The 22,163-nt window shown below is 41.8% G+C and overlaps 1 protein-coding gene across 1 annotated transcript in view; it reads left to right on the top strand.

Moving 5' to 3' along the window:
• Positions 1-1,464: 1,464 nt before the first annotated feature.
• Positions 1,465-22,163, top strand: part of cmip (c-Maf inducing protein) — a 59,929-nt gene continuing 39,230 nt past the window's right edge. Inside the window, exons 1-2 of the mRNA XM_085778327.1 lie at positions 1,465-1,677; positions 1,732-2,106. Of these exons, the coding sequence (XP_085634453.1) occupies positions 1,780-2,106 (327 nt within the window). The 5' untranslated portion in view covers positions 1,465-1,677; positions 1,732-1,779. The remainder of the gene's footprint in view (positions 1,678-1,731; positions 2,107-22,163) is intronic.

Raw genomic sequence — 22,163 nt, 5'->3', positions numbered from 1 at the left:
CTATCTTACAATAGTTTTTCAGTTTAAATACCACTTGGGGCCATTTATTTTATTTTTCATTAGATGGGTTGTTATTTGTCACTGTTTTGTCCTTGTTTTATGTACAGTAGGTATCTTAAATTATTTTACTGATACAGCACCTTGTTCAAAAAAAGGTGCTATATAAAGTTTATTATCATCATCATCATTATTGTCTCCATGTAGTAACACCCTCATGGAAGTCCAACCAATTCTTCACTAGAACTGCAAGATTCTCCATCTTATTGTCCACTGATCTCAGGTTATAGTTGGGACATATGCTCCTCTCCAGCAGTCAACTCTCTTCCTTCATCACTTCTGTCTTCCTTTCCACACCAGCCAGTTTCAACATAATCAGTTGGCCCCTGGTTAAACAGTGTGACCCTCCGTTGCAGTTAAGAAATAGAGCAGAAATCTCTCTCTGGCAGACAGAAAGGGTACAACTTTGAGCAGTAAAAATTCAAAACAAAAAAACTCAATGATCATTTAAAATAATTGTGTGGTGGACAACTTCTAAAATCCCAGCTACGGCCCTGGTGGACAAACAGTTAAAAAATTCCAGGTGGGTATTTATTTATTTATTTATTTATTTATTAAGTAGGGTAAACTATAGGGGGCGGTGACATTTAAAAATGCACCCCCGGAAATGCTCTAGTTTTATATCTTTTACATCTCTGTCTAATTTCATTACGATAATTTATGATACCACAAACCATAGGTCATGCAAGTTAATATCAGCCCTTGGGGTTGGTAAACTCTGACTGTAAATTGCACGTTTCCTCTTCATTAACTCACCCTAGACACACAGTTTCCCCCGCTCTCCGCGCGCACGGCATAACAACAGATTCCAGCAAACTTCATCATTTTCCAAAGAAAAGAAATCAGAGGAGGGTTCCTTCTTCCAATCGTTGTGCCGTCCTCCATGTTTCTGCGCACACGAGGGGGAGGAGGGATGAGGGGGGGTGTGGGAGGTGGTGAGCGTGCGCCCTCAGCAGACAGTCAAGCGCAAAAGACACACGGCTCATCCGCTCGCCTCCCCATTGACGTCAGTCCGGTATCACATGAACGAGCAGGGACCAATCGGCACGGCGCTGCCGAAGAGTGTTGGCTCTTGTACACCAAGATAGGGGAAAAGACTGAATAAAAGGAAACCGTGCCAGTCAGCTCGTAATGACCACAAAACCCCACGGAGGAGCCTAGAGCCGCCGCCATTGGATATCGGTACCGTGTTCTCCTCGTCCGCTGCCGTCCTCGCTGTGGATTATTTGTGTTTGGCATCGGGGCGGACGGAATGGATAAGGCCATGGCCCTAACATATTGAATAGCTCGCTGGTGGTGGAGGGGAGGCGAGACGCGCACAGTGGAGACAATTCATGGGGCATTGTGCGGGGTAGGAAAATGGTGGATTATTTGCACTGTATCGTGAAAAGCTCCCCCCGCCTGGATATCCTGCCATAAGACAGTGTCTGGCTGCTGCTCTGCGCCTGTCTTGGCCTTGTCTACAGTGACTGAGGTCGTGTTATAGCGGTTGGTTGGTAGGTAGGTCCCCCCCTCCCCATACCCCCCCACTACGGCTCGATCCCAACGACCTTATACATTTCTATTCTTTATATAGCCTACATGTAGGATCCTTGCATCGCTGCGACTCGTTCACCCCCCCTTCTCCTCCACCTCCACCTCCTCCTCCTCCTCCTCCCCTCTCTGATACTGTACTAACATTTGGAAACAATAAAAAAAAAAAAACTGCTGGATTACTGAACCATGGATTTCAACAGCGGCAGCGGCGGCGGCGGAGGAAACGAGCTGCACAACAACCAGTTTTATCAGTGCGAGGAGAACAAGCCTCTGCTGGGGGAGATGTCGGAGGGGAATAACAACACCAAGCTGGGCGCAGGGCCGTGCAAGAGGTCCCTGCACCACTGCAGCAGCAGCGGGATGCGATACAAGCTGCTCCACGAGGGGGACATCCAGGTGTGCGTGGTCAAGCACCCCCGCACCTTCCTCAGCAAGATCCTCACCTCCAAGTTCCTGCGGAGGTGGGAGCCTCACCACCTGACGCTCACAGACAGCAGCCTGACCTCGGCCACCGTGAGTCGCTTTCTAGCCTCCCGTGTGTGTGTGTGTGTGTGTGTGTGTTAGGGAGAGAGAGAGAGAGAGAGATAGAGACCATATAATGAAACGTTTCACATTCCACAGGCAGCTTTGGTGTTTGTCTTTTCTTGTCTGGACGCAGCAGACGCGCACTGAGATTACGCACAGTCTGTTGTTGACGCAGTTTAGAAGCAGCGTGTCGCCGCTTCCACGGGCCGCTGTATTGATATTATTACAGTCACATCTGTACCCCCGCCATCCCATCACTTCCTGGTCCATCACATCCTCACCTGTGACCTGTGTGAAGAGGACGCACAAGATCCATGGATGGAGGAGGTGTGTGTGTGTATTTTGTGGGGCCATTGTTTGGCTCCAGGAGGATTTGTTGTGATCTAAATAATGAACAACAAAGGTCCTCTCTCATTAGGAATAAAATCCATCAGAGGGGGGGGGGGGGGGTCTGAGAGGCCAGTGACATGAAACCCTGCTGCAGCATCTCACATCAACCTGGTGATTATGTGATGCTTCCTGTCTATCAGGCTGAATTCAAAGGAAGGGTGCTGCTGTGATCATGCATCATCTTCAGTCATACCGGCATCATCATTATTCTAAATAATCTGACAGCCCAGTGTAGCGTTGGTGGTGGATATTTCCTCTGTTGATGATGTGGCGGCCGAGGTCCTGTTGATGATGTTGTTGATCAGTCCAGAGCCAGCAGGCCTGTATGTCATCATAAACATTACGCATGGATATTTAAATACACTGTAGAGTGGCAAATGAGTAGTGATATTGTATGTATGTGCATTAACCTAACCTTACAGTGTGATTGATAATACCATCAACCACAACAAGATACATGTTGTAGCGAGTGATTGTAATTGTTGGTAATTCTGCAGAATAATGCAGAAATAATAAAAGCCTTTATTTCTCCTTCTGTTATCATCAACATGTGTGACATTTCCCAGAAAGCCAGGCCCATTGTTTTATCAACACACCATGTTGGAGGGTTTTTGGATGTCGGCCTATCACACCCACACTACAGGAGTGTGCTGAATTGCTTACTGCAGTGTGCTGTGCAGCGTCTTGGAGGCTGTTTTTATTGCAGATATGAGGATATAATGAAGGGTGAACTCACCTCAACTCGGTTCGCTTGCTTGTTTACATCATGTCCACGTCTATTAGTCCACTGCAAACTTGAGTGATATCACCTCAATTAATGGTACGCGTGTCTACATGCATGTGAACATTAGCTTGTTGTTGTGGATATAACATGATGATATAATCCAGCACTGAAATGATATTTCTTATCAATCAATGGCTGTATGAAAACATGCTTGGGTAGATAACATTCGATCATGAAGCATCATATAATGGTTACTTCCTGATGGCGACCAGATAATAGTCAGAGATGTTCCGATACCGTTTTCTCCTTCCTGATTTAGATACCTGAACTTGTGTATTAGCCAATAATTTGCACCAATCCCACATTGGTTCACTATAACCCATCAGTGGCTCACAATAAAAGTATTTGACTCTTTGCCTACAGTTCCTGTTTGTTGATACACATTACAGGCTGAGTTTTACTGCTGGCTCTTTGGTGTCACCAGCCCTCAGATCAATCATATGCTGCTTGAGCAGGTCATTATAGCACACAGCCCACTGCTTATCTCATTACTAATGGGATAGCACCGACTGGCCATATGCTAACATTTTAGCATGAATCATGTTGAGTGATCGCTTTAGTTGAGTATGTGCCAAACTTTTCTCCGCTGTCCAACAAGAGCGCCATTGCAACGTTGTGATATGAGGAGCTTTACATTTCCCTGTAAATGAATACATGAGATTCATTCAAATCTATTGCCTCATTATCAAGGACCATAACCTCAGCATCATTGACTTTCAGTGGAGAAATCTCCAGTGTAATGTTATGACTGGACCAATGAAAACAGTTTGATAGTGTCGCATTTCCAGGCAAAATGAGTCAACAGATCAGGACTGATAGAAAGAAATCACTGGAATTGGTTAAGAATGAGAAGATGCAAGCGTCAACTCCCATAAAGATTGCAGTTCAGACAGAACAGGTCTGCTTCTAAATGTGATATAAAAAAAACACACAGAAAAGGTAAAAAATTTACCTCATCACTGATTCCTTTAGATATACCCACAATGCATTGCTTTCTGGCCCTTTGTCTGTGAAGCTATTGGAGCTCTGTATACCGTCTCCTTTGTGGTAGCTGCACAAGTTCAGCTCATTCCAGTCGTCATGTTGGAGAGAAAATGGCAGTATGAAACCAATCAGCATCTGCATCAGCCCCACTCTACGTGTTGAGTCATGTGTGGTAAAGAGGAGGCTTTCTACATTTATTGCAAATTTGTTCCTCACCGCATTGCATTTAAATAATAGCAGGGGTCATGCCTACACTTGAGCAACCATAATATGGACAGGTGATGCTGTAGGTGTGGGCCTGTCATAGGCATTTTGTAAAAGAAAAAATCCCAGTTCCACTTAAGTCCAGTATAATTACTGTTTGCCGTTAAGGGACTTTTTGTGTTGCTCTGATCACGTTTCCTACATGTGGTTTTTATGGTGGGCTGTGAGCTCCATTTAGCATCTGTGAATCTTTATTGAGTGTGGTTTCAGTAAGAAACAGGTTCAGCTGTTGAACTTTCTCAACAATCCTAACCGACTAGAACCTGTCTCTGTGGGGGCAACAATTTCACATCTCACAGAGGTTTCATGAAGTGGGTGTGAGTGGAATCACCTTTGTGTCCTATTAAAAGATAAAGTAACACCTGTACAGACAAATGCAGTTCAACACAGCTCTGCTTAGCTTCATAGTAGAATATGTTCATTAATGATGGTGCAGTCAGTCATTGTTGTTCGTGGCTAAAATGTATTGACTGTGTTTTTTTAGGGCTGCAACCCCCTTGGTGCTTAGAAGACATCACCTGTGGTTAGTACTCTGGTGATTGTGGCTCAGAGACGCTCTGTGTGCTGTGTAGTTTAGTGTCCAGTGGAAGATGATCAGCAGCATCCAGAGGTGTTTTACTATCATCACCTGATGTTCAGACCGGTGATCTGCAGGAATTAGGTTCACACTGTATTAGAGGAGTAGTCACATCACAATTAGGTCCATTGTACAGACCGCAGCACGTCCTTAGATGACACGTCGTCATAGATCTGCAAGTGATTTGCATTTGATTTTTGTTAAAATAATAAGTCTTTGCTCAACCATAGTTTTCTGTTCAGTATGGATGGAGAGTTATGTCTGGCGGCTCAGGTGTGCGTGGGTCTGGAAGTTCTGCTATGTGGCATTTTGGCCTTTATTCGAACATCAGTGGTGAAAGATAGGAAAGACAAGGACACAGAGAGGACACATGAAAGGCTCAGGCTGGATTTGAACCTAAAACCCGAACCTTAAAGTTTATTCTCGACTAAGGACAGTTTACAAGCTATTTCCAGTGGTTGTGTGTCAGAGTTGCAGTATTCACCTTGAGGTAAGGCTCCATACTCGACACTTTCCTTGTGTTTTATTTGAAGCACTTTTCCATAAGAAGATATATTCATGTTTTGTTTTTTTTAAATGTCAGTGTAGTTTTACATCTCCTCTCTTAGATTTCTCTCTGCAGTAACAACAGCTCAGCCAATCAGAGGAGAGGAGGCTCTGGGAGGTGTTGACCGATAAAGCGTATTTTTATTTTCATTTTTATTGTCATTGCGATATGAACTTGCACAATAAACACATTGTAAAAGTCTGACTGAAATGCAATGAAATGGGAAAAAAGTAATAGAGTTCACATGCACTTGCAGTTGCAGTCACACTTGGACTTTTTTTTTTTTTAGCGCAGTGGAGTTCTGGTTGACGTCTACTACATGAAACCTATTAGGTTTTTAGTGAAACTACTGTATGTATGAGAAGCCCATAAGAAATTTGGTAAATTCAACTTCTGTTGCCATATAGTCCCTCTTTCAAGCAGCATGGCTGTAATGGTCTCTTGTGCTTCTTAAAGCTGCTTTATTGTTGTCCAGTGTATCAGTCACAGACTCCCCAGGACCAGCTGACCCTGTAAACCCTGTAAAAACCCTCAGACACCAACAGAAATGTGACACCGTGTTTCATTCTTATTAAGGCTTCGATTAAATTCCTTCAGGACTGCTCATTTTGTTAACATACATCTAGGAAATACTAAAATGGTGTAATTTATCCTAAGATGTCCTTTGGTGAACCTAGCCTGGTCTGAATTGATGGCAGGAAACTGAATCTGTGGTAGAAATCACGATGCTGGTGCTAATTCTTTTGTTTTCACGTGTGTGTGTGTGTGTGTGTGTGTGTGTGTGTGTGTGTGTGTGTGTGTGTGTGTGTGTGTGTGTGTGTGTGTGTGTGTGTGTGTGTGTGTGTGTGTGTGTGTGTGTGTGTGTGTGTGTGTGTCTGTGTGTGTGTGTGTGTGTGTGAGTGAATGGTGACACCCAGTATACAGCGATCATGTGTCTACAAGTCAGCTTTGTTGAGGCTATCACACATTCTTCTCTCTGTAAAGGCTGAAATATGAGGAAGAGGGTTTTATTCAGGGTGAAGCATGAATGTGCATTTCCTGAGTGGAGTTGTTGTGCTCGGTGTGGAGCGAGCGGTTATGTGGGCAGAGGAACAATGCTGACCCATTTGCTCTGCTCTCTCGCAGAGAGACTAACTTCCAACAAGGAGCCAAAGAGCGTTGACTCTGCGTCTCCACCATCCCCACGCACAGCGAATAACTCAGATGACTGTGAGAAAAGAGCTTTGTGAAAGTGAGCGAGGCTGCCAAGAGCGTTCATTTGTTTCAGTGACAAAAATCACATGAATCCCATTTAAGTCAAAGCACTGTTCGTTAAACAGCTTAAATCCTGCTCTGCCATTTGTCTTCTGTGGAAAGTTGTGCAGAAAATAACATTATTACTCATTTATGGAGGAATTGGTACGATCTGTAATATATTAGTGTGTTCTGAGTGTGTTTTTATTTCTATACATGTAAGTATAGGTGTGTGTGAGAGAGAGACAGAGTGGGCAGGAGGAGAATTGTGACTCACTTGTCTTTCCTTTGACAGACCTGACTGCCACAACTGTAGTCAGAACCCTAACCTACATCACATTTGCGTAAGTACGGCGCCAGTGCAGCAAGCACTTCCTGTGTTGTGCCTTACTCACAAAAGGCCTGAGATGAAAGGAATCTGGTTGCGGCGTGAGCGTGAGGGGCTCATTACAGGTAGAAGGAGAGAGACTGGCTGTTTGGAAATCATCTGAAAGGGGGAGGGGGCTCACAGACCTGAATCTGACTGACTGAATCGAAATGACACCATTGGGCGAGTGTTGGGGTTTTCCCATTGGCTATTACTCTTTCATTATGAATAAGTAGGCTATGTTTCTATTTGCAGTGGCAGTGTCGCTAAGCTCGCATTCTGGTTTTAGTGACTTTTTTTTATTTTTATTTTTATTTTTTTTAACAAATCTTAGCTTCTTCCAGTAGAAGAGAGTTGCCAGTAACTACTGCTCTGTTAGTGGCTCGGGAGCGGCTGCTGGTTAAATGAGAACAGAGTTGTTGGATTAAAATACAACACAGGAGGAGAGGAGGAAACAAAGATACAACATGATGACGTACTAAATATATATAGGACCTTCACTCATGCTGTAGTTGTTTACAGAGGTTACGCATCATTTCTCAACCTCAGTTTTGCACATTGACCACAGCCGCCAGGGTTAAGCTCAGGTTCATATGATCCTTGCTGTTTGTGTTGCTTTAACTAAGGATCATTGGGTGTTTGACTTATTGAAAAATAGTCAATTTTCTCAGAAATGTTATTTGGTATTAAAATGATGTGCAGTATTTGGTTATCTGAAGTCTCATTTAGCTGTCCTCAAGTCCTATTAGTTAACAAAACAGTGTGTCTGTTTGTGTGTGTACTTGAGTGTGTGTATACTTGAGTTGTGTGTGTGTGTTTGAGCTCACTGTGGATTATAGGAAGGCACTGACTTTAATCTTTTCTCTCATGCCCACAGTGTTGCCCTTATGAACTCATGCCAAAACAATAAAATACGTTTCTGTTATTGCATACAGACACTGTGAGACTTTACACCACCTGTACACTGCGTCACTGCTGTATTTAAGTGTCACCAAGTCTCGTCTTCACTCCATAAAGGAGCCTTAAATAAAGTGGAGCCACTGATCATAGTTCAGCATCACACCCTTTAAAGCCACAGGTTGTCCTCTGTGCACAAGTTAAACACCGGCTGTGTGTGACTTCAAGTGAGACAGTGCTGATTCTAAGCAGTGATATTTGTTGTAAAGTAAAGCAGGATGATTTGATGAATAGTTTCAGTTTGATAATATTATATTAGCCACCAAAAGCTGCCGATCACACCCGACCAAGTAAAGCTGTAGCATTAAAGCAAGGGCGCAAGTTTCTGTTTATGAATTCAATGTTTCATTTTGTAAAGACAAGGAACATGTTGGTCCTTTTCTCTGTGAAGTCTCAGTGTTACAGTTATTACATTCTGCTATATTTGAATGTGTGTTGGTTATAGCTCTGTTATCACAACTCCCCTGCTTCTTGAAAAAAAAAAAGCATTGACAGTATATACAGCTTGGCTTCCTGATGCGGTTGGATAGTGCGTCATATGACCTTGTTCTCTTTTAAGAAGGCTTCAGCCCAAACTGTGGCCCTAGTTCTCATCTCAGCCATCTGAACTAGGCCTGAACACAGCAGTTTGATTGGTTAGGGGCTCTGCAAAGACAGGAAATGTTTCAAGGCACAAATGCATCTGATAAGCACAATATGTCAAAAAAAAACCCAAAACATATATATATGTATTTATATAAACACAGTTCTGCACGGTCGGTGTGTGTCAACTGCAGGATAGTCTTATCTTTTACAAGACGGCCTCCAAAAAACAATCCAATATTTGTCTAACTGTATGCTGCTTCATGTGTGATATTTCAAGTGTTTTATCTTCCCATCAAAACAAAGTGACGTTTACTCTTATCTGATTCACTCAGTTGACCTGTGTCTGCAGCATGACACAGTGGCAGTTGTAGATTTGCTTGTGCGTAGGAATACAATACTTTAGAAAAATGTAAAGAAGAAGAGCACTGTTTGGATGGAAAGGTAACACATTGAAATATTCTACATGATTAAAACAGATAGCAGATAGCAGCACATCGCCAGTATTCCCTGTTTCCCGCTGCCTCTCCTGTGTCCGATCTCAATCCGCTGACTACCTCACACAGCCCACGTCAAATAACCACAACTACCCCTTTATGGCACTGCAAGACAAAACCCTTAAAATATAGGTTGGTTTGTGAGTTTATGATGTGGACGGAGGTGGTTGAAGAGGGGAAGTTTCCTCTGAACAATAAGGAGACTGTGCGTTGTCGTTGAAACAGAACCAGAAGATATACATGTACTTCCAGGACGGGTCAGCTGATCACGCAGCACGTCACTGCTCGTCAAAGCAGAAGAACCACATGCAAAATAAAGGGAAGAGAAACAGCAGGCGAGGACTACGACCTGCAAGCTCTCTGTCACACACACACACACACACACACACACACACACACACACCCACACACACACAGTTGGGCAGGCCTCCAGACTGACTGCAGTGCATGCATGCTCAGGCTCATATTCAAATATTGGATCCTCCCAGTTTTGTTTGAATATTGCAGCTATTACAGGAAGAGTTGAGTTCTAGTTGGGAATGATAATTCTCTCTGCCATATTGATATTGATTGTGAAAATCAGAATCGACTTAGTTCTGTATTTCTTCTTTGGTACGTGCATCTGTGAGTGATGGGCGGTGTCGTGCAGACTGCTGGCCTGACACGGTCATTCTGCATCGGTGATTGTTTTCACACCCATCAAGGGTTGTTTTTAACCCCACTCAAAAAAGCGGCATTCAGTGTGAGAGCAAATGAAGTGACATACACAATACTCCTATAGGTTTTTTCCCTTCAGTAACAATTGACATCCCCTATAATCTTCTTTGCATTTGAAATTTCATTGATGTCACACTGTGGCACCTTGGCTACCAATTTGAATGACTTAGTGATTCATGCACAGCTGCTTTGTATTGCCTGATGGTGGAAAGATAACACACAGAGACACTTCCGGGTCACGTACGAGCGATGTTGCTGTGAAGCACTCGCTCTAACCCTCAAATTAATTAATTAAATCTAAGGGAATCTGTGCCTACACTCTCGCAGAAGTATGGCAAAAACAACTTATAGGCATGAATCTTAGATCTGGAGCCGTAACGCAAAACGTCTGTGCTGAAACTAAGCGGAATAGACGCCAAGATATCCACACAATGGAGGGGATCATCCAGAAAATGCTCAATGAGCTGAAGTCTGATATCAGCGGCCAAATCGGTGAGTTCAGAACCGATTTCCAAGAACTCCGAGCAGAAATAAAAAAAGACTTTACGGCATTACAAAACGAAGTGAAAGGCTTGACATCGGATCTGAAGACAATGACGGACCGCGTGTCAGACGCCGAGGACAGGATCAACCAGGTGGAGGAGCGAGAAGAAGCTGTTACTGTAACCCTCACACACCTGCTGCAGCAACAACAGAAGTTAACAGACAGAGTGGACTATTTGGAAAACAAATCCCGTCAGCTGAACATCAGAATTACCCAGGTGAAAGAAGGGAGTGAGGGTGAAGACATGTCGGGCTTCATAAAAACTTTAATCACAGATAACCTGGGAATTCCTGCCCAAGACACTGACATTGTGCAAGCACACAGAACTTTCACAAACAGAGAAGTGTCAGAGAGATCGGCCCCCAGACCAATTATTGTCCGATTTCTGAAGTGGGATGTGAAGCAGAAAGTGTTGCACACTGCTTGGTCAAAGGGAGTTATTAACTACCAGGGATCACGCATCTTTTTTGATCATGATTTCTCCGCAAAACTCCGCCAAGAGAGGAATCTCTATGTGCCCATTAGAAAGCAGCTTAAAGAGAGACAGCTGAAATCCCATGTGATATATCCATCTAAACTCAAAGTGTTCACTCCAAACGGCATTCAACTTTACGCCACTGCCAGTGAAGCAAGTCAAGCTCTCCTGCGAGACGGCATCATCAGCGGAGACCAGCAACACCAGGCACAATCGGCTCAGAGGGATCCAGCTGCACCCAGCGGAGGATGGACAACACAGCAATCAAGATCCCAAAGACAGCATCAGAAAAAAAAATCATCAAAAGTGGACTCTCTGCTCCAAGCCCTGGCAAGTAACAGTGGTTAATAAATTGATTGAATGCTTTGATTAATCGTATACAAACTGAGATTAGGCCCGCAACGTGGAGATAGGCCTACTAACTGCAAGAAGGAGGGGAGGGGGGGGCGGGGGGTCTGAGAACTCTTCTGGCTGGAGGGGCTACTGACAGTTATTTTACTTGTAGGCTACTGCTATAGAATTGTTTATGGGCCATTATGTATTTCTTCTTTTTTTCTTTTCTTTAGAAAAAAAAAAAAAATGTTTTCTCTTTTTTGTAATAGGCTACATAATATATTCAGTGTCAGCCTATATGGAGAAGCCCTCCTAGATCTTCGTTTGCTTGAATGTTTTCATCCTAAATATATAATTATTAAACATTTTCGTCTTAAAATAGAGTCTCAAGCCTGTTTAAGAGCAATGGACTATAAGTGCTTATGTTGGATTAAACCCTCCCTCTCGCAGCCAGCAAAGAAGTATAAATTCCCTAGGCATAACTTGCATTGTATTGAGGGTGGCTGCGGAAGTCTTTTTTGTTTTGGTGGGGCATATTAGATGTCATCACCATACTACTTAGGGTATCTCTCTCATAGTTTAGGTATGAGAGGCAGGGGCGGGACTGGGGGTGGGGTGGGGGGCAGGGCCCCCCATTTTTCTTCTTTTCTTTTATCAATTTTTTTTTTGTTTGTCTGTTTGTTTTTTGTTTGTTCTTTTTTTTTTTCGTATTACTGTTGTCATGGGCTTGCCTATCAGTGTAAAAACATTAGCAATACTATAAATGAACAGGTGTAATATAAATTTAATGACATGGAATGTTCGAGGCATACAAAAACCTATTAAAAGGAAAAAAATTCTGAATTTTGCTAAAAGTCAAAAATGCCAAATACTATTCCTGCAAGAAACACATTTATCTCATCAAGAAGCAGTGAAACTGATTAGGGATTGGGTCGGTCAAATCTCTTATAGTACATATAACTCTAAAAGTAGAGGTGTGATTACTTTGTTTCATAAAAACTTGAATTTTGTCATCTTACAAAATATTGCAGATGCTTTTGGGAGATTTGTTATTACTGTTGGTGAACTTAATAATGAAAAGGTGGCATTTGTCAATATATACGCCCCTCCAAGCTCTGATGGTTCAGTATTTCATGAAATTAATAATCATGTTTCTATGCTGGGAGATATACCTCTTGTGATGGGGGGAGACTATAACACTGTGCTTGACAAAATAATTGACAAATCACCATCAGCTGTAAGTAGACACCACAGTAAGGCTGAAACGGCGCTGAAAACTCTGATTAAAGACCATGCGCTAGTGGACATATGGCGACTAACACACCCAAAAGAGAAAGACTTTACGTTCTATTCAGTACCCCACAATTCATATTCGAGATTGGATTATTTCCTGGTGAATAAGCCTTGGGTGGATAACACACTGTCCTGTAATATAGGTAGTCGTCATATTTCTGATCACAGCCCAGTAGAACTTGCCGTCCTTCTTCCCCCAAAACCTAAGCAGCGCTTTAACTGGCGCCTATATGGCAGTACTCTGCAGGATGAGGAACTGCGTAGGTTCATTGGTACTGAAATTGACAACTACTTTGAAACTAATATGGGGTCAGTATCTTCTCCAAGTATTTTGTGGGAGGCTTTAAAAGTTTATATAAGAGGGCAGATAATGGGATTCCAATCTCGGAGAAAAAAACAGAGAAAAGAGAACCAATTGAAACTTGAAGCCCTTTTAAAAGTAGCTGAGACTGACTTGTACAAGAACCCCACATCAGAGAACATCAGGAGAGTGTCTAGTCTCAAGTTTCAACTCAATTCTCTGTATACCACTGAAGTGGAATTTGCACTTCTCAGGACACAAGCCAAATTTTATGAAGATGGAGAGAGAGCCTCTAAACTACTAGCATCCAGACTTAAAAAGGTTAAAACCCGCAACATAATTATTGCGGTGAAAGATAAATCTGGCAACCAAATTTCTAATGAAATGCAGATAAATGATATTTATATGGAATATTTTGAGCAACTCTACCAATCTGAAATAACAACCTCAAATTATGACAGCACTAATCAAAAGGCTGAGCTATTCCTCAATAATATTAATATCCCTGCTATTGCTGATGAAGATAATAAAAAGCTAGAGGAGGAGATAACGGGTGATGAAATTAATAGAGCTATCAGCCAAATGGCTGCTGGAAAATCACCTGGTATTGATGGACTACCACAAGAATTTTATTTGGCATTTCAAAATAAGCTCACCCCTCTGTTGCTATCTTATTATAAGGAAGTCATCAAAAATGGCTGTTTCTCTCCATCTTCAAATACAGCATCAATAATATTAATCCCTAAGAAAAATAAAGACCCTCTACTATGTGAGAGCCAACGCCCCTTATCAATTTTGAATTGTGACATAAAGATATTTGCCAAGGTTATATCAAATAGGCTGGAACGGGTGATAACGAAACTGGTCCACCCTGACCAAGTAGGATTCATAAAACAACGTTATGGCTCGGATAGTATAAGAAGGCTACTGAATATAAAATGGGCAAATCGAAATTCCCCCACTCCTTCCCTGGCGTTGGCCTTAGATGCTGAGAAGGCCTTCGACAGGGTGGAGTGGGGGTACCTGTTCAAAGCACTTCAGAAATATGGCTTTGGACCCAATTTTACTCGCTGTGTAAGAAGTTTATACTCTGGTGCCCGAGCCTCAGTCATAACAAATGGCATATCATCGTGTAATTTTGAGCTTCATAGGGGTACTAGGCAGGGATGCCCCTGTCCCCCCTGTTGTTTGTCCTTGCCCTTGAACCTCTTGCTACTGCTATAAGGCAGAATGCTGATATCGTAGGAGTGTCAATTGGAAATGAGGTTCACAAATTGTCATTATATGCTGACGACATTATCCTGTTCCTCTCACAGCCCTCCAAATCAATTGGGAGTCTTTTGAACACCATAAAACAATTTTCCTCCTTCTCCGGTTACAAAGTAAACTGGTCTAAAACAGAGGCCTTCCCCCTCTCTGATTTAGCGCCCATGCCTGACGTAGGTGCCTTTAACATTAGCACCCCTAAGCATGGTATTAAATACCTCGGCATTAAATTTCCTCTTGAGATAAAAAATATACAAAATATTAATTATGCAAACATACTTGAAGAAATGAAAATGCAGTTTGATAGGTGGAAAGGACTCAATCTTTCCCTGTGGGGTAAAATCTCCTCTATAAAAATGATGGTTTACCCAAAATTGTTTTATCTGTTCAATATGCTCCCAGTTCAAATACCAAATAATATATATAAGCAAATTGATAAACTAATTAATGCTTTCCTATGGAGTGGGAAAAAGGCACGGTTTAGCCTAGCAACTTTACAAACACCCAAGAGAAAAGGAGGATTTAATCTGCCTAATCTCCAGCTATACCATTGGGCCTTTACACTCCATAAGTTTGTAAGAACAGTCAGATCTGTTTACCCAAGACCATCATGGGCATGTATTGAGCAACATTTTATGTCACCTGCTTATTTGGAGGATGCTCTGCATATTAAACAGCAGAGAGATGATGAGCCTCATCCTTGCTTGAGCTATATACAAACCATCTGGAAATCAATCCACAAACTCACTAAAGAAACAATGTCACAGTCTTCATGGATACCCATTTGGAACAATCCCTTCATAACTATTAATAAGAAGCCAATCCATTGGACGGAGCTCCATAAGAGTGGCATCAGCAAGGTTGCTGACTTATATACAGGTGCTGAATTTAAATCATTTTTAGAACTGAATACAGCAATTTCCCCACACTGTTTACCCTGGTGGAAATATTTTCAACTAAGAAGTGCCATTGTAAATAAATATAAAGACCCTCCTAGGGCAACATATTGGGATAACTGTCTTTTGGAAAAGGACCAATTTAAAATAAATGCACCTGAAATATATAAAGAACTTATTGATAAAATAACATCAAATTTTAAAGCAACTAAGGCTTTGTGGAGTACAGACTTGGGTTGTGACATAACTGAAGATGAGTGGAACCAGATTTGGATCAGAGCACATACAGTTTCAAAGGAGGTCTCATTAAAATTAACACAACTTAAAACTGTACATAGATATCATTGGACCCCTAGTAAGCTACACAGAGCGGGCCTCAGACCAACTGGCCTGTGTTGGAGGTGCTCAGCTCACGAGGGCACTTATCTGCACATGGTATGGGACTGTAGACCAATTAAAAAATTCTGGACTGAGGTCTGCCGGTGTGTGAGCAAAATAACTAGAACTCATATAGAGCCGGACCCTGCTGTCTGTCTTCTGGGTATCTTTTCCAGGCTTGCGAACCAGGCAACTAATAAATGGCTAGCAATAGCCTTTACTGTTGCTAAGAAGCTACTATATTGCCATTGGAAAGGCACATCAGCTCCTAGTATCCAAGTCTGGTTCAATGTACTCATTAAAATAGCAAAACTGGAAAGAGTCATATATTGTAACACGAATTCTGTGGATAAATATGAAAAAGTGTGGTCTTGTTTTCTAACTGCTATGGAATGAGTGGGGGGAAAAAGAGGTAGAGGGGGGGGGGGATTTGGTGTGGCAGTATCGCCCCTGTTTGTGTGTTTGTGATTTTGTGATAGAACTATGGCGCCCATTTTGATATAATGTCTTTGGACATACCTGTGTTTGGTTGTTTGTATATCTATTTATTTCTGTTCTGTTTTGTTCTGTCATGTATTTTTTTTTTTTTTTTTTTTTTTTACTTATTAATTTTTTCTCTGTTGTTGTCGATGTGACTGGCTGTTCTGTTCTTCTTTATTGCTTTACTGATTGCTTTTTCTTTTGACTGTATTGTTTTCTGTGGGAAAAAATAAATAAAAAAAGAGTTAAAAAAAAAAAAAAAACAAAGGAAAGATAACACACACACTGCCATGAATTACTGTAAATGTTTATATGACATCGGCACCTCCTTCTATGTGATAGCATGCTATGTTTATGTATCTTTGTTAATGTTACAATGTGTGTGATGGCTGCCTCCAGATTTCACTGATCAACCTTGCAACCACTGTTAGGGGTTCTCTAGCACATTTGGCCATTAAAGATTTTCTGAAACATATGCAAATAATGTGATATGTATCATTATTCACAACCAACTGTTAGATTAAAAAACAATTGACAGCAGTCAATTTATTTATTTAGCAGGCGATTGCAATAAAAAGGAGTCCAACACTTCTGACAGCACCACAGCCCCAAATACAAGTTCTGCCCTGGCTTTTACATTTACAGTTATTATACTGTAGGCAATGGCCATAACTATTGGCAACAGCCTTGTTGTTGACTGGATGGCAACAAAAATATTTGTCACATTCAGACAAAAATGAAAGAAGTGCTCGAGTGCATGGACTGGTTATTTGACTCCTTTCCCTCATCATGGCTCCTTAAGTGGAGGCCTTGTTTTTCCAGGAAAGACAACACAGTTGATCTCCTCATGGTTGTGCATGTCACTGCTCCTTCTTCTCTGCTGAAGGTCAGACTCTGCAGCCCACCCATACTCATCACTGAACCACCATGTCACCATGTCACCATGCATTTGTGTGGCACTCCATATCGTCTTTGCCTTCTCCTCAGACGGTCAATGGAAAAAATGTAATATAAATTCTAAACAACATCCATGGATTTCCCCACTTCAACCATATCCACTAGCAAAACAAGTGGAGAAACTGTAATGAATTAGTTTGGATTAATCTGTATATTTCTTTGGCCATGATGATGTAATATTTAAAAATGAACACAGAAGAAGAAAGAAGAAAGAGTTAGTAAGAAACTCATATTGAGGCAAAACAACACGCAGAATAAACTTGTTATAACAGGGTGCCTTGTTTTCATCCTCAGCTGCAACTGTAGCTGTCGTTTCTTTGCCTGAGAACCAACATGAGATAAAGTTGAGTCATTTAAGAAGTCATTTAAAGCCCAGAGAAGCTAAATTTTCCATGACAAGCTATTTTATTTCTTTGTGTTGTTTTGGACTGCAACCACTGGAAACAAGCATTTGACATTCAGACAGGGGTCAGAGGTCAAGTTGTGTTTTTAGCTTGTTTGCGATTCCACAGATTGTCTCCTTAATCCAACAAGCTGTTCTTCAGAGGCACAACTGATGTGCGAAGAAGATTTTACACAAGAAAATGAAACGGAGACATCAGGGCGGAGGCAGAGCTGAGTTAGAAACAAGAGGGTGAGGATATGAAAAATGGTTAGGGAGAGGTTACACCATGTTAGCGCGTGGCGTCATGTGGGAACCGTAACTAGTTTATTTGAACCTTCAGTTTATGATATGTGACACATAAAAACTTAACACATGTCAACACAGGTCTCCTCTGATTGGCCGCCTCTTGGAACAAGTCTGTCATTACCTTTGGTAGAGGTTTCAAATTCCTCATTGGCACCCACTTCAGAAGGGCCTGTCTACATCCTGGACCAATCTGAGAGCCCTGAGCGTGTTTACATGATGATCTGTCACCACACTTACTGCCAGTTACCATTTTTGATACAGTTTTTCTACATTTGAAAGTTTTGTATGTTTGACAAATCAGTTTTTGATGTCTGATGGAAACTGAAACCGTCAGTGATGATGAACAACAGCCTGCGTTATGTCACATTGACCGAATTTACACTCTCAGAGGTTCTCACAGGTGTCCAAGTTAAGTCCAAGTCTTTACTTTCTGTTATTTCATTCAAGTTAAACTGTTACATAAACTAACCCTAATGCAAACACACCAGTCTGCATGAATGAAAAAACATGCATATGAGACCAATGCAAAACAAAAAGTTCTGGACTCACTCCTTAGTTTCTCTGTTTTTCTTTTTCTTTTCTTTTTTTGTCTGGTGGTTGTATTTGATTTGAAACCAGCCTGACCTTACGTTTTTTGTACAGCTGGGATAAGGTAACTGATGTTCACCATGATCTTCCACATCCAACTTTATTTTGTTTTATCTTACACCAACAAGAGGTGAGACAGCAACGCCCAGGTCTCCTCTGAGAAACACTTACCTTCTCAACTGCTGCCCATACAGACCGTTATGTTTTTCACTGTGAGAACAAACCAACCTATCAATTATATATATTTTTTCAAATACGATTCAAAACAGAATCGAATAATCACATCTTGCTGTATTTGATATCACCTTGTTTTCATTTGATCCAGACAATGATTGATTATGATTGGATTTAAAGCACATAATCAGTTCCAGCGTTCTTCCCCCAGCTCACAGACGGATCTCATTGTCCAACCTTTAGTGGTGCCAGTGCTGTTGTCACGCATGTTCAGTAGTCAGCAGTGCGGGTGCATGTGGAACCACTGTGGGATTGGAGGTGTAGTTTTGTACGTTGAGAACTGAAGCTGAGAGAGTTTACTCACCGAGTCCTGCTCCTTCGAGACATTTTTGTTTAAATAAGTGAAAAATGACTGACGTGCTTCTCAGATGTGTTTGTGTGTTTGTCTGTGCACATCTGCCATGCTGTGTCATAGCACTGAGCGTTGACCGGCTATTGCAGAGAATAAACCCAGCAGTAGAATTTACAGGCCTATTTTCCACTGTAACTTGATAATCAGAGGTGCACACGTGAGATTCATCTCAATCTGATTTATAGTTTTGTTTGGGTTAATGTTACATTTGGAATGACGTGCGCAGCTACTTTCAATTTTCCAGCTGTTACACTCCCCCTCGCTGTTATGCTGGTGGACAGAGTGAAGCCTACACTCCCTCTACACCCGTTAGCATTGTAGTGATGGTTTTGCTGTCACTGGTGTATACTCAAAAAAATATATATATATATATACTGTATATATACTTTTTTTTTGCTGTTTTATTGTTGATGTGGTTTTAGTTTAATGTTGCACTTGTTGTAGCAGTTGCTGTTTAGTTTTTTTTTTGGTCTCTGACCTTTTAGGCTGTTTGTTTATTGTGATTTTTTAGTACCCGTTGAAGTGTGCAGTTGTCCTCTCTCCACTCAAGGCCTGTAATAGTTAACTTATCAACACATGTATTGATCATAGTCCAGCACCAGCATAGATTTGGGTATGGATAGATGAGATCATCTTAACATTGTGACTCCTCTTGTAACTCCGCTTAAGTTGGAGAGTCTAGCCAGGGTTAACGCAGCACCCAGTGTGTTACAATGGGAGTTTTACACAACATTTAAAAAGTAAAGCATAACCCATGAAAATCTGGAAACATTTAAAACAAAGGAGGGCTCCTCTCATAATACATATTTGATCATGCTCATATGCTGTGAGGCAGGAGAATAGTAGAGACAGGCTGTCTGGATCTTGCACGGCTCACTTGTCTCTCACTGGAAGATCCTCTATGCCTCATACCAGGATCCAGTCCCGGCTGAGTGGAGTGTAGTAGCACGTGAGGCCTCTTCACTCCACCATAGTACATCAGCAAACACAAATTCAATTCAAGTAAACTTTCTGCAGAGTCAGGCTTGTGTTTGTGTGTGTGTGTGTGTGCGCATGTGAATGAGGAAAGAGTAAGAGGAAACTTGAGCATATTACTTTGGCTGCATGACAAAAAAGATAAAAACCAAACCAACACCCTAGCATAAGGAAGAAGAAGACAATATATTTTAATCATTCCTTTGTAAAACCTGTTGCTGGACAGGAGCGGAGTAAATAATTGCTATCGTCATCATCAGTGATCCATCATTTATATCAAACCAATGTGTGTTATTGATCAAATAGTCATTTAGTCTTAAAAAGTCAACCGACGCCCATCACCAGACCAGAGCCTTAAGTCACATCTGCATCTCTGCAGAAATGTGCCAAAAGCATTTCCCTCATGAAAAACATTTGTCCTAACTATATTTTACCTGCATGTTTGCTAGCTTGTGGTCTTTTGCTTCATTAGTTTTGTTAGTACATTGCTGTATTACTTTAAAATATACATGGTGAATTTGGTTTAACTAAAGAGGCTCTGAAAAATTGAAAATTAAGACAGAGCGTCAAAGAATTGCAAATTCTCACATCGGAGCAGAAACCACTGTATTTTACTTGAACAGTTGATGAACCATAACCATCTACTGTAAGTCTCATGTTGAACATTAGGGAGCTGCTGGATTACTACATTGTTTTTCTCCACTGCTCTAAAATGTACATTCCCACATGCATCATCACCTTGTTCCATCGTCATGTAGTGGTGACTGGAGACATCATCACTCTCTTCATTTGAGTGACTCAAAACAAACATTTTGGGCTTGAATTCTACTTGGAGCTTAATACTCTTAGAAAGTAGCTCAAACCACGAAGCTCCATCGGCTCAGAGGTGCTAGAACCCCACAGAGGAGCTCCTCCAGTTCACCAGCAACATTTGACTTGTTCCTAAGCTATTAGAGAAGTAGAGTAGCTTATCATTCAGGGAAGTGACTCTATGCAACGTCACAACATCGCACACAAGTTCCACAAGTCCCTCAACGGAGCGGCTGAGTTGTTTACATTACTGTGTGATCAATCTGTTGGTTCCAGTGAGGGTCAGCGAACAAACAGGGCGATCACATCACCCATCACCCTTCAAATCTGGGTCACTGCTCAGTGTGCCTTTGTTTGGGAGCTACTGTCGTGTGATTATTGGTAAATATGAGAGCGGGGGAACACAGGATGTGAGATGATAATGTTGGCCTGATGACGGGAACAGGAAGAATCGTGTGCTCTGATTCCCTCTTATCCTCTCACTATCTGTCCTCAGCAGGAGCGTTGTGGTTGTGACTGGTTGTGTGATGTGAGCAAACACAGTTTCTGCAGAAGACCAGGAGGATTCAGCATCCACATCTGATTTTTCACATATACAGATGCTTATGCATATGTTTGTGTTATGTGTTTTGCAACTTTTCACAGCTTTATCGTGTGAATCATCATTTTATGATAATACTGTAATTAAGCGGAAAAAAATGGAACAACATGAACAAAGAAAGGAAAAATATAGTGGGGGGGGGAGAGGGAAAAAGAAGATGAGATGAAGAGGAAGGAAGAGTCATGGGAGAAGGGAGATAGAGAATTATATAGAAGGAAGGGAGATAGCAGAGGTGCGTGGGAGGATGGAGGAAGGGGAAAGAAACAAGTGCGGAAGTAAATGCAGATGAGTATAAAGGGAGGCAAGAAAAAAGAGAGGGAAGGAGAGATGGGAGAGAGAGGAGAAGAAGAAAATGATCTGTAAAACAAGAGGATGGAAGGATGAATGAAGTGAAAAAGTAAAAAAGGATGATTATACAGGGCAGAGCTGAGGCATGGTTTGAAGGGAGGGGGCGGATGAAACGGAGGAAATGAGCTGATAAGAATGGTAAGAGGGAGTTAAAAGAGAACGGGAGGATGGAGCAGATCAGCAGAAGAAGAAAGGAAAATGTAAGTTAAAGAAGTGGAGAAAAGAAGTAGTAGAAGAAGAAAAGAAAGAAGGGAAGAAGGGGGAGTAGGAAAAAAAGAAGGATCAAAGGAAAGAAGGACGAACCTTTCAAATGAAGTTTGGTGCCCTAGATCTCTCATTATTAAATAAAGCACAGTTCACTTCCACACCACAATAGACACTGATGTGTGGGTTACTCTGAGTGTGTATGTGGCGGCCTGACCTTTAAAATGGCTGGTTGACCTTTTCAGAGCACTGACCCCGGCAGCAGGAGCTGAGCACCTGACAGGTGTCTCCTCAGACTCACACTCAGCTGTGTCCCCCCTCATCGTCCTCCCTCACCCTCCCTCTGTCTCTCTCTCTCCACCTGTTAGTGTTTCCTGCGGCACTCGGTCAACATCATCAGGCAGCTGATAGGCTTGTTGA

The sequence above is a fragment of the Trachurus japonicus genome, chromosome 6 (genome assembly GCF_045865225.1).
Source record: "Trachurus japonicus isolate A0001 chromosome 6, Traja_1.0".
Lineage (NCBI taxonomy): Eukaryota > Metazoa > Chordata > Actinopteri > Carangiformes > Carangidae > Trachurus > Trachurus japonicus.
The sequence above is the reverse complement of the archived record's forward strand: the minus strand, read 5'-3'. Positions and strand labels throughout refer to the sequence as shown.